At 29.8% G+C, this 12,387-nt stretch overlaps 1 protein-coding gene across 5 annotated transcripts in view; it reads left to right on the top strand.

Moving 5' to 3' along the window:
* The window catches only part of LOC105257855 (synapse-associated protein of 47 kDa), a 149,201-nt gene that overhangs the window by 125,856 nt on the left and 10,958 nt on the right, over positions 1–12,387 (top strand). For 3 of the 5 annotated variants that reach the window (XM_025413810.1, XM_025413802.1, XM_025413798.1), the window contains exons 7-8: positions 1,763–1,920; positions 7,869–8,042. In XM_025413810.1, coding sequence (XP_025269595.1) covers positions 1,763–1,920; positions 7,869–8,042 — 332 coding nt within the window. Of the gene's footprint in view, positions 1–1,762; positions 1,921–7,868; positions 8,043–10,186; positions 10,972–12,387 lie in introns of those variants that run through there. The other 2 variants (XM_025413819.1, XM_025413821.1) reach the window with 2 other exon arrangements.

Below are 12,387 nucleotides of genomic sequence, written 5' to 3'. Positions count from 1 at the left end.
AGTTTTGGAAACTATTTAGACAAAAGTAAAGAAATATATATACAGGGTGAGGAAAAGTATGGAAACCTTTAAATTCTTCGAAAATTATACATTTTAGAAACAAATGTTTTAGACAGAAGTGTAGGGTTTTAAGTAACGCATTATGTAGCAATATGACCTTGAATAGCACCATCAAGATCACATAAAAATCAGTTCGAATTTTTTAAATGGAACTCCCTATTTTTTATTACACATTCTTATAGTTTGTTTCAAGAGCTTTCCAAAACACTATATTAAAGTGTTTTTTCATTCAGAACTTTTCGAGTTATGAGGCTTGAAATCATTTTTTAATTTTACATAAACCATAAAATATTTAATAAAATATTCATTTTTTTATTATCTTACCTTTATACTTTTATGCATAAGATAATGTGAAGAATCAATTGGTGTAAAGAAAAAACATAGTTTTGAAGAAAAAATATTTTATTGTTTATGGTTTATATAAAATTAAGAAATTATTTCGATCCTTATAACTTGAAAAATACTCACCGAAAAAATACTTTATTATAGTGTTTTGGAAAGCTCTTGAAATAAGCTACAAGAATATATAATAAAAAGTAGGGGGTTCCATTTAAAAAATTCAAAGTGATTTTTATGTGACCTTGACAATGCTATTCAAGGTTATACTAGGATATTGCTACATAATACATTACTTGAAACCTTACAACTTTTGTCTGAAATATTTGTTTCTAAAATGCATAGTTTTCGAAAAATTTAGGGGTTTCCATACTTTTTCTTCATCCTGTATACAGGGTGTCCCAAAAGTCTCGGACCGGTCGAATATTTCATAAACTATGCACTTTAGAAAGAAATGTTTTCGACAAAAGTTGTATGGCTTGAAGGGGGCCATTAGATAATGGCAATGCTTTGACATGGGAGAGTCATTTGAAAGTCACGTGAAGATCACCATCACTTTCTTAAATGGAAAATAATATGTAATTGTTAATTGCAAATTACATATACATAATTACATATGAAAAAAAATATGTAATTGTTAATTGCAAATTATATATTTTTTCTTAAAAACAACTATGTTTCTTTTTTTACACCAATTGATTCCTCTCATTATTTTGTACATAAAATTATTAAGGTAAGATAATCGAAAAATGAATATTTTACTTGATATTTTACGGTTTATGCAACATTAAGAAATGATTTCAAGCCTCATTCCTCGAAAAGTACTCAATGAAGAAATACTTTATTACAGTGTTTTGGAAAGTTCTCGAAATAAGCTACACGAATATGTAATAAAAAATAGGGAGTTCCATTTAAGAAATCGACGGTGATCTTCACGTGACTTTCAAATGACTCTCCCATGTCAAATCATTGCCACTATCTGATGGCCCCCTTCAAGCCATACAATCATTTTGTCTGAAACATTTCTTTCTAAAGTGCATAGTTTATGAAATATTCGATCGGTCCGGGACTTTTGGGACACCCTGTATAAACTTTTCTTCATGAAATCATTTATACATTATTTTTTTAATTATTTTTTTAATTTTTCTGTACTTAAAGACCACTTTAGTAATCATAATAATTAGCCTATTAAGGATCATGAGTACGAAATATACGAGTATAATATTGTTATCGTCGAGAGTTATTCTCGGCGAATTAATTGGCTCGCTCTTGTTAATTAAATAAAATGATTTCTTGATTCTGAAAATTCGTCCGTCAGACATTTCTTGATTTCTCGATTCTGAAAATTTGTCTGTCCTTGCGACAGTATATCCGAGGAGAACTTCTGGCGCAACTACTTCTACCGGGTGTCCCTGCTGCGCCAGGGGTACGAGCTAAACGCGATGGCCAGCAGCCAGCAGCAGGCGGAGAGCAATTCCAATCAAACCCTCGCCAGCACCACTGACAGCATCGATCACACTCAAGGTGACTCGTCGTTTGTTTTCCTCCTTTTTTCTCTCGTTACGTAGTACAGCTTCCGTAGCTTACGTCATTTGGGCTCGCATTGACACTTGCGACACGTGATTAGATTCTCGAGGATGCGTCAACGCGCTTCCTCTTGGTTACTGATTCCGGCGCACGCAGCTTCCTGTATAGAGTCGAAAGGGGATGTTCTTCATGCCGTTCAAAATGGAGATACTCGAGAGACAAAAAACTTCAAAATTATTTGTATTTTTTTATCTTATTTTCAGAGATGCTAAATGCAACATATAATTTATTTTCATATTTCATATTTATTACAAGACATATTGATCTCAAAGATACCTGTAATTAACATAATTAAACAATAATATTGAATTATGTTAATTTTATTCACGATTATCTTTCTCTCCCTTTCAAGAATATCTCACTGATTTCTTTAAATTAACATTGATAATATCTGAGAAACGCACATATGATACAGTGGGAAATAATTCTTATTAGATAAATGTTTAATTAATATAAATTTAATAGCTATATAAAAATAATTTTGTAGCTATAATTGTTAAATAATTATTTAATTTAAAACTTTATATTATAATAAAAATATTTTAATATGCAGATTAATTTGTTTAACACTATTTAGTACTATTAAGCGTAAATATTACTAAGTAATATTCCATTTTATGTATAATCAACGCACATATGAATACAGTTTTATTAATAATACTGTAGATTTTCACTGAAATATTATTTTAATACAATGCAATTGTTATAAATAATCTTTTGATTCTCAATATATAACTTTGTCCACACTATAATTATAAATGTATATTGAATCTGTAAAATAGACAAGCTATCAGAAAGCACATTATAACTTTTAATAACTAATAATAATAAAATAAAAGATTTATTTTACATGTATATTTATGATACAAACTTTATTATATTCTATTCTCTTATATTAATTTTAACAGAGAAGAAATTCCCATGTTAACGCCCACTGCTATATTTTACAATTATTGTCTTTTGTAATCTTTTATAATCTTCAATAATTGTAAAATATGGCAGTGAGGTGCAACAAGGGGATTTCTCTTTATCCTCTATTAAAATTGATGTAGTGTATAAAAAATGTTGTAAAATAAATTACATAAAATTTTTTATAATTCTTATATTTTTAAAGCTCGACTGTTTTCATTTACCGATTAAAGTATATTTTCGAATGCGATAATATGATACGAATTACTTTTATAAATACTTTAATAAAATAATTAATTTTAGTATTTTAAAAAGATTCTTAATTATTTATTATAATAGGAATTAATTTATTAAATAATTATTTAACCAAAATAAATCAATCGTGCAACTATTAAATAACAATTAAAAATTTATCTAACAGGATAAAAATTATTTCCTTTCAGATCGCTTACTATCCTCTGTTAAAATTGATGTAGTGTATAAAAAATTTTTTAAAATAAATTACATAAAATTTTTTATAATTCTTATGTTTTTAAAACTCGACTATTTTGATTTACCGATATTAAAGTATTATATTTTCGAATGCGATAATATGAATTTCGTGAAAAAATATTGTTGAAATATGGACAAACAATAACTCTAACTCACATAATAAAGTCTCGATTGATTTCATAATATTTTACTATAATAATATTTTAATAATTTTATTATAATAATATTTTACTATAATTTCATTCATAATATTTTATCGTATTAATTCATACTTTTATAAATATTTTAATAAAACAATTACTTTTATAAATACTTTAATAAAATAATTAATTTTAGTATTACAAAAAGATTCTTAATTATTTATTATAATAGAAATTAACTTATTAAATAATTATTTAACTAAAATAAATCAATTGTGCAAATTTATTTATTAAATAACAATTAAAAATTTATCTAACAGGATAAAAATTATTTCCCTTCAGATCGCTTACATTACAAGATGGTGTTTAATTAGACACGAATATTGATTCGCGTTAATTTTATCGCTCAATGCAACCAAATTAATTCGGAATCGAGTATTTCTTACCCAAAGATCGGAAAATTCCGATCGTCTGCGCGGTCTGGGATCATCCCCCTTTGACATCTCGCGTCACGACGTCTCGCCGAGATAAACCCTCGCCGAGTGGATGATGCAAATTGGAAGATACAGCGGTGGAGGATCGGCGGCGTCGTGCCGCATCGTTTACGTTTGATTTGCAATTCCGATTAGCTGCGTCCTACGCTGGACTTTTTGCATGAGAGTTTTGAGATGGCGTGTCTGTAGTGGCGTGCGTTTTCTGTGCAAATGTCGATATGCCGGATGCTGGGAACATATTGATCGCGAATTGGTGCCCGAGGTTTTTAATTTCAAGTTCAAAGAGCAGAAAGATTCGCGTCTCGCGACATCATCGGATTTCAAGTTGGATTAATCATAATCACAGCGTGGATCTTATATTTATTTCTTCTATTTTAATTAATTTATTTCTATTTTTTGCCATGTCGCGAATTTTTAATATTACGATATATTAATAATTTTTTTTATATGCGACATAAAATATTTATATGTATATAGAAACATTAGATTGCATATCACATGAAATTTTTTCAATGTTTTTTTATGCATACGAGTACAAATCTAATTATAATAATTAATTATTTTTCTCATCGATACAATAATAGCAATTTCAAAATTAATATTTCTTATTGATTACAATTTTTAGATCATTATATTTTTTATAATTCATTTAGAAATTTTTAGTCGATTCCTTTTTATGAATATTATTGTATCATAATACAAATTTACTTTGTTTTTGATTATTATAATATAAAATTGATAAAAAAAGAGAAATATAAATACTAACAATTTTTTTTACATTTATATGAGAACTCGTACATACGAGAATATACTTATTAAAAATTTTTTTATGAATAAGAATCTAATTTTAAAATAATTAATAATTTTAATTAATAATACAAATTTACTTTGTTTTTGATTATTATAATATAAAATTGATTAAAAAAGGCAAATATCGTAATACTAACAATTTTTTTTTACGAATGAAAATCTAATTTTAAAATAATTAATAATTTTTTCACAAAAATATAAATTTTAATTAACATTTCTTATCGAAAGTTTTCAGACAGCTATTAGATTTATGTACAAATCAATTTTTCTTTCGTAAAATTTCTATAAATTGATTTTTTTTGGAGTTAATGTTCGCAACAAATAGATTCACGATCTGAACGTGAATTCGAGTGGAATTAAATTCTTCGGCGAAGTGGTTAGTTAACGGATTGAAAGTACGAGAGCGAATGTACCAATATGTTCTCTGCGTGGGCTTTTGCGCGAGACGTGGAGTCACGTTTGCAATCGGAATTACGATGTCAGAGAAGTAGAGAGAGAGAGAGAGGGAGAGAGAGAGAGAAGGAGAGTCATTCACCTTGTGATTGTAACTCGATCGTAAAAACAATGGAATTAGCGATGGATAAATTAACGGCATTAACGGATAAAGAGAAATACTTGTCGAGTTGGGAAATCGATCACGGACAGTGTTTGCTGTAGATAATTTCAAAATTATCTAGATAAAAATCTGTAAATTTATCTTAGACGAGATAAAGATGATTTTACTTTTACTTAATCTAGATGAAAGATGAGATAATTATTGCGATAATCTAGATAATTATCTAGATATTTTTGTTTATTTTAGAAGACTATAAATATTTGTAAAAAATGTGACGCAGATTATAAATGGGATATTAAAATCATAAACACATATTCTTTCTCTTTTTCTAAAGAATATTTAATATTATAAAGAAATAATAGCAAAAAGATATATAAATGATATGATAAATATTTATTTATTAATTTGTATTTATAATATATTTATAATATATTTATAATATATTAATAATAATAATATAAAAAATATATTTTAGATATTTTAGATAGATTTTTAGAAGCTTGCCTGGAAAACTTTTTTGTATAATGAAAACGTCATCTTAGACAATTTTTAGATAAGATGACATATATTTTTCATCTAAGATAAAGATAAAGATACTTTGTATTTCTTCATCTAGTTAAAGATAAAGATGATCCATTTCTTTATCTAGATGATTATCTAGATAATTTTATCCAGATACCAGCAAACACTGATCACGGGGAATGGAATCACTGAATGGCTTCCAAATCTTCCTGAACCTTTGGAGATCATTCCGTGAATGAAAATTTCTCAAGAGATTGTTGCTATTCATTGTCTCTCTCTCACTCTCTCTTTCTCTTGCATTCCTTGCTCTACTGTCTCCGATCGTTGAACCGGCATCTTTCACCTTTTAGTCGAGGGAAAAGATCCGATTTCGCTTTAGTTCCAGTATATCGCGAGAAATTGAATCTCTATCGGGAGGAAAATGCCAAGGAAATTCGCTGATATATATATATCCAGCTCAAAGAATATGAACATCCTGAATATCTCCTCTATGTTCGCATTTCTTATTGATTCGTATGCACGATGTCGCACGATATAGAAATAGTCCCTCTCCTCCCGGAATCTTTGCGCAATATTCAGATTTTCGCGGAAAACGAATGGCCTTTGATGTACAAGCCAGTATAAATATTCATAATGTTTTTGCCTCGTCTCGGCTATTTATTTGCACTTACAGAGGATGTGTAAGCGTAATTAATGCTTCCTGGAAAAACATGGAGAACCTGGAATTTTAAGGGATTCTTTTATACTTGGAAAAAAATCAAGAAAATTTATTAGAATTTAGAAAATTTTTTTTAAAAATGATTTTTTTTATTTCTTTTTTTTTATTTGCAAAAAATCAAGAATTCAAAATACTTTTTAAAAAACAATTTCCTCATTGATATAAATTTTGCTCTTATATTGTAAGCAAGTTATAGAGCCAATAAATATAAAAAATTATAAAAATATAATTAAAATATAAATATATTTTCAATGTTTTAATAGAATATGCAGTATAACATATTTTTTATATTTGTAATTTATAGTGATAAAAAAATAAAAATATGCGGGAAAAATGTTTATCTTACGAGAAAGCTCTTCAATTTTTTTTTAATATATTTTCAAATCTCAAAATCTTAAAATTTAAATTACTATATTTTTTCCTTTCCCTATACGAATAAAAAATGTACTTCAAAAATGCAATAATAATACAATAAAAAAACTCATTTGAGAAAAACAGCTTCATCTAAAAAATCTCTACCAAAGTTCTTTTTAAATAACCTAGAGAAGGATCAGAAAATTTTTTAAAATATTTGACTAAACACCTCAATTTTTTGTTAGCAATTTTACCTGTAATTTAAGAAAATAATTTTGCAAGAATTAAAATTCCATTTGTGTCTAATATTTTTATACTAGAACTGATCGGTCCTCTCCAATTTTTTTTAAATATATTTTTAAATCTCAAAATCTTAAAATTTAAATGACTATGTTTTTCCTTCCCCGCTATGAATAAAAAATGTACTTGAAAAATGCAATAATAATACAATAAAAAAACTCGTTTGAGAAAAAAAGCTTCATCTAAAAGATCTGTACCAAAGTTCTTTTTAACTGGAATTTTAAATAACCTAGAGAGGGATCAGAAAATTTTTTAAAAAATTTGACTAAGCACCTCAATTTTTTCTTAGCAATTTTACCTGTAATTGAAGGAAACAATTTTACAAGAATTAAAATTCCATTTGCGTCTAATATTTTTATACTGGAACTGATGCGATCGGTCTCGATGAACGAGCGTGACTTGTTTTCGACATTAATTAATCAATCGTTTGCGAACTCCGTAGACTTTAGTGCTAACTTTAGATACACACACACACCTACACACGCTCATGTTGTATATAAATACACACACGCATCCTTATATACATAAACAAACACACACACGCACACCCTACCCGTTTAGTTTAGCCGTGAGTGTTGTCTTGCGAACAGTTCAAATGACCACTGGCCAGACAACCACCCCTGGTGCCACGACGACGAGCAGTAACAACGCGCTGGCCGATTCGCCAGGCCACGAGTTCGTGTCCGATACCATGAGGGTCTCGGACACAGACCTCGAGGAGGTCCGAGAGGGGATGAGAAAGCTGGGGATGCAGCCGCCGAAAGGTCAGTTCGTTTGATCGTTGGTCGTCGTCAACTATCGATCAGATCACAGATTCGCGTCAGACGAGATCTACCCAATTTTTTTTAGAGACCCTCGAGCGAGAGGAGATCTGTATTGGTACCCGGAGATTTTCCCTCCCAGATGGGAAATTTACACGACTGGTAGATCGAGTCTGTAGCGACGCGATTCTGGAAGATCTTAGATCCCTCGTTCTCTCCCAGTCTTCGTTAGTTGCGACCACCAACGAGGATTTGCTTAAATATGTACGCCGTTTTTCATTTGTTGGCGATCGATGGATGGTATCAGTGCTCTTGTATTGCAATATTGTGTCGAAGGAACACAGTTTTTCATCTATGAAATTTTCATGAATTTTCGATGAATTTTTTTATCGATGAAATTCAGATTGCATTCAATGTAATGAAAGGAGGAACTAAGGCAATATTTGAAACATAGATTACATGAGTTTTCAAGTCACTTTGAAATAATACAAGACTGCTTCAAGTAATCTCAGAGATCTCTAGAGATAAAAAAAATATTGTTTTCTTTTTTCTGGATAAACAACAAATATTGAAAAAGAACATATCTTTGATTAAAAAAAAACATACACACATACAATTTTTTTTCATTTTTTTTAAATATAATTTATTTTTCATCTTTTTTGTTAATGAAATAAAAATATTCTCTAAAATTTTTATACTTTTAATTTATTTTTTTTCGAAAATAAGTTTAACGAATTAATGAGACTTTTGCGGCAAATTTTATCAAACACAATATGATTCGGGTAATTTTCAGTTAGATAATATAACAAAAAATTTTATTATATACATCTAATTGAAAATTATTCGAATTATGTTGTGTTTGCTACCATTTCAATCGTAAAAATCTCATTAATCTCATTAAAATTTTTCGAAAAAAAGAAATAAATTAAAAATATAGGAACTTTATTTTTTTTATTATATTAAAATAATGACTAAAGTATATTTCTAAAAAATGTGTTTTGTCTATAATAAAGATAATTCATTCAAGTTCAATTTTGATTTATTTTTGGAGAATTTACCCTATTAAAAACAATAATATATACAACAATAAAATATACTTTAGTCATTATTTTTAATAGATCGCATTTCAATTGATTATATAAAGTATATTTATAAAAAATGTGTTTTGTCTATAATAAAGATAATTCATTCAAGTTCAATTTTGATTTATTTTTGGAGAATTTATCCCATTAAAAATAATAATTATATAACCAATTGAAATACGATCTATTAAAAATAATGGTGATTCCTTCAAATCTATTACCTAAAAAATCAAAAATAATAACAGTCAACTTGAAATAATCAAAATATAAAGATGTTAAATATCTGGACAGGAAAAAAATCTTTTTTGGAAAAACAATGTTATTTTCTTTTTCACTTAAAAACTATATTTTATGAGAAGAAAACAATATTTTTTTTTCTATTATTATTCTTACTTATTATTTATAATTATTATATTATTAATTATTACATATTATTAATTATTAATTATTATAATTATTATATTATATAATTATATTATTCTTACTTATTATTTATAATAGTAATCGAGATTAGTTATCAGCTGAGAAATGGCAATTCATGAAAACTATTTCTTGTCAAAAGAGGGAGAGAGTACGATTCATTTATTTCGCCAACAAAATGGAAACGGGTCATCGAAAAAAAAAAAAAAAAAAAAAAAACGTGATCGATGCGAGAGCTCGATCCATGCCACGACACGGTCCAAGAGTACTCTCCTCGTGAGTATGAAATTAGTGTGCCACCAGTGAGAAGCCTGACCTTAATCTCTTAGTGTTACACCTTGACCACGCCTAGTGTCGTTTCTTTAGCCTTTCTGTGTACCTAACCCGATCTTCGATCTTCCTGTCTGCGCTTTCTTTAGAGGGATTGCTTGTTTCCGAATTCTCTGCGAGTTTATGGCAACGACGTGTCTTTCCTTTCCTGATACGTCATGTGTCACATGTCATGTTGTTGTCGTCGTATTTGAACATCTGTTGCGTTTTAAACGTGTCTCTATTTTTTTTTTCTTTCTTATTCTTTCTCTTTCTTTCTCTGTTACATGGACGTTCTGAACTAAACGACCGCTTTTCATTCTATTTTGTCAACAGCCTAAAAGAAGAGGAGAGTGCCCCCCAAATGCCATTATCCAAAGCACACCCCCTCAGAGATATACATGCTTTCCGCTCTCGAAAACTGACATTTTCAGTTCTTAGCGGTACCGAAACCTCCTCTCGCCTCTTTCTCTCTTCTCCTCTTTCCCCCGTTTTTTTTTCACCCCTGTACCTCGTCCCTCGTTCCTTTATTTTGTTTCCGTCACGCGAAGCCGCCCCCCGGGCAGGAACGTTCCCACGAGACGAATGTCTGTTTCGTTTCGATCGATCCGGCAGTCGACGCGATACCGTGCCAGTCGCAAGGATCAGCGAGATTGAACGCAACATCGGATTCGATTCGATGAGGAAGTTAGTACGCTAAAAACGTGGAACGTCTCCCAAGACGCGAAGTAAAAAAAAAAGGAAAATAATCTCGGAACCAGTCGAAGAGTAGGTTTTCACTTGACGCTCATTTTCCAGCCTCAAAAAACATCACGCGACCGAAAATAAAGATACCAATCATTTTTTGTTGATCATGTGATGTCCTTTGACGCTAAAAATGAATATTGGAAAGCCACCCTAAGAAGATCGTAATTAGGTAGGGATCAGTCACGTTGGGAAAAAAGCAACTTAACTGATGGAATGGATATAAATTTGCACGCAAAGTAATCGTTCGAGCTTTCTTCGTGATTGTTAAGAGGGATCTCATTTTTTTTAAATTTTTATACAGGGTGACCCCAAACGGTCCAGCCAAACGTTGAGATCTTAGGAAATTTAATTCCGAACAACAAATTTCCTATAAACATGGGTTGAAAAATGCTTCCTTAAGAAGTTATCAAAAACCTCAAATGAAGGTTAGGTTAGGTTAAAAATAAAAAATAAAATAAAATAGAATAAAAAATAAAAATCTTTTTCTTTTATGAAAATAAAATAAAAGTTAGTTAAAAAAAATTTTTATTTTCATAAAAGAAGAAGATTTTTATTTTTTATTTTTATCCTAACCTAACCTTCATCAAAGGTTTTTGAGCGATAACTTTTTAAGGAAGCATTTTTCGACCCATGTTTATAGGAAATTTTTTGTTCAGAATTAAATTTCCTATAAGATCCCAAAGTCTGGCTGGAACGTTCGGGACCACTCTGTATAGATAAAACTTCCAAGTGAACGGGCTCCAAAGACACACCTATTTCTAATTCGATGAGGAGCGTTTTTTTTCCGTCGAAAAAGTCACTTTAGCTGGACACATGTGTTCGAAAAAAATACTTGAAATTTTTGTTCCATAAATATCGAATGCAATACATTTTTTTTATTTAATGTTGACGTCTCTCGAGAGTAAAAAAAGATGTGTTTGTGAAATTTTGCCCGGCAGTTGCTCGTTAGGGACGCGTCGACCCCATCGAATCGCGAAAATGAAATGAAAGGGAAGGAAAAAAAGACGAAGAAGGTCGTCACGTCAAAACATTATGCACGCGCGAGTGCGACAAATGAAAGATAGATGCAATAAGAATAAGAGGGAGCTTGTGCGAGAGAATGAGAAAGAAAAAATAAACAATCGGATCGGATCGCGAGAAGGATACTCGGCTAACATGTCCTGTATGTTTGACTGTTTTGCTGTTGCCTCTGTCTCTTTCTCTCCGTCTCTCTCACTCTTTCTCTCTATATCAATTCCAATTAATCTAACCCGTTTCTCGATTCTCTCTCCGTGTCTTTGTAAACGTGTAATTAACGCAGAAGCAACTAGACGCATCTTTGAAGATAAATGAGTGGGAAGAATAATAATGCAGTCATTGATAAAACGCGAGCTATACGGGGTTCCGAATTTAAATGTTGAAACTTAGCGAATGCGTAGAAGGATATCGATAAGCTAAAAGGTCTTTTAGACATTTGCTTCGTTTTGGAAAAAATCGCAAAAAAAGATAAACATATTTTCATTAAAAAATGTGAAGCGACACTAAAATTATTAGGTTTATTGAAAATGAAATAGGGAATTAAGAAGAAAGGATGAACTAAAAAGTGAGTTAAAATCCTCCTGAAATAAAATTAAGGGATTGTAAATAAATGAGAACGACATTTGACTGCAATGCTTGCATTGTTGCAAGAGACTAAAATTTTGAACGGAACCTAACTTGGTACCTTTACTAAAGAACAGTAACAACATGAATAGATAAATGTAAGTAATAAAAAAGGGAAAAAGTGAAAACTTTTTCTTTTTCGATTTTTT

Source organism: Camponotus floridanus, unplaced genomic scaffold, assembly GCF_003227725.1.
Source record: "Camponotus floridanus strain SB8 unplaced genomic scaffold, Cflo_v7.5 scaffold11, whole genome shotgun sequence".
NCBI lineage: Eukaryota > Metazoa > Arthropoda > Insecta > Hymenoptera > Formicidae > Camponotus > Camponotus floridanus.
The sequence above is the reverse complement of the archived record's forward strand: the minus strand, read 5'-3'. Positions and strand labels throughout refer to the sequence as shown.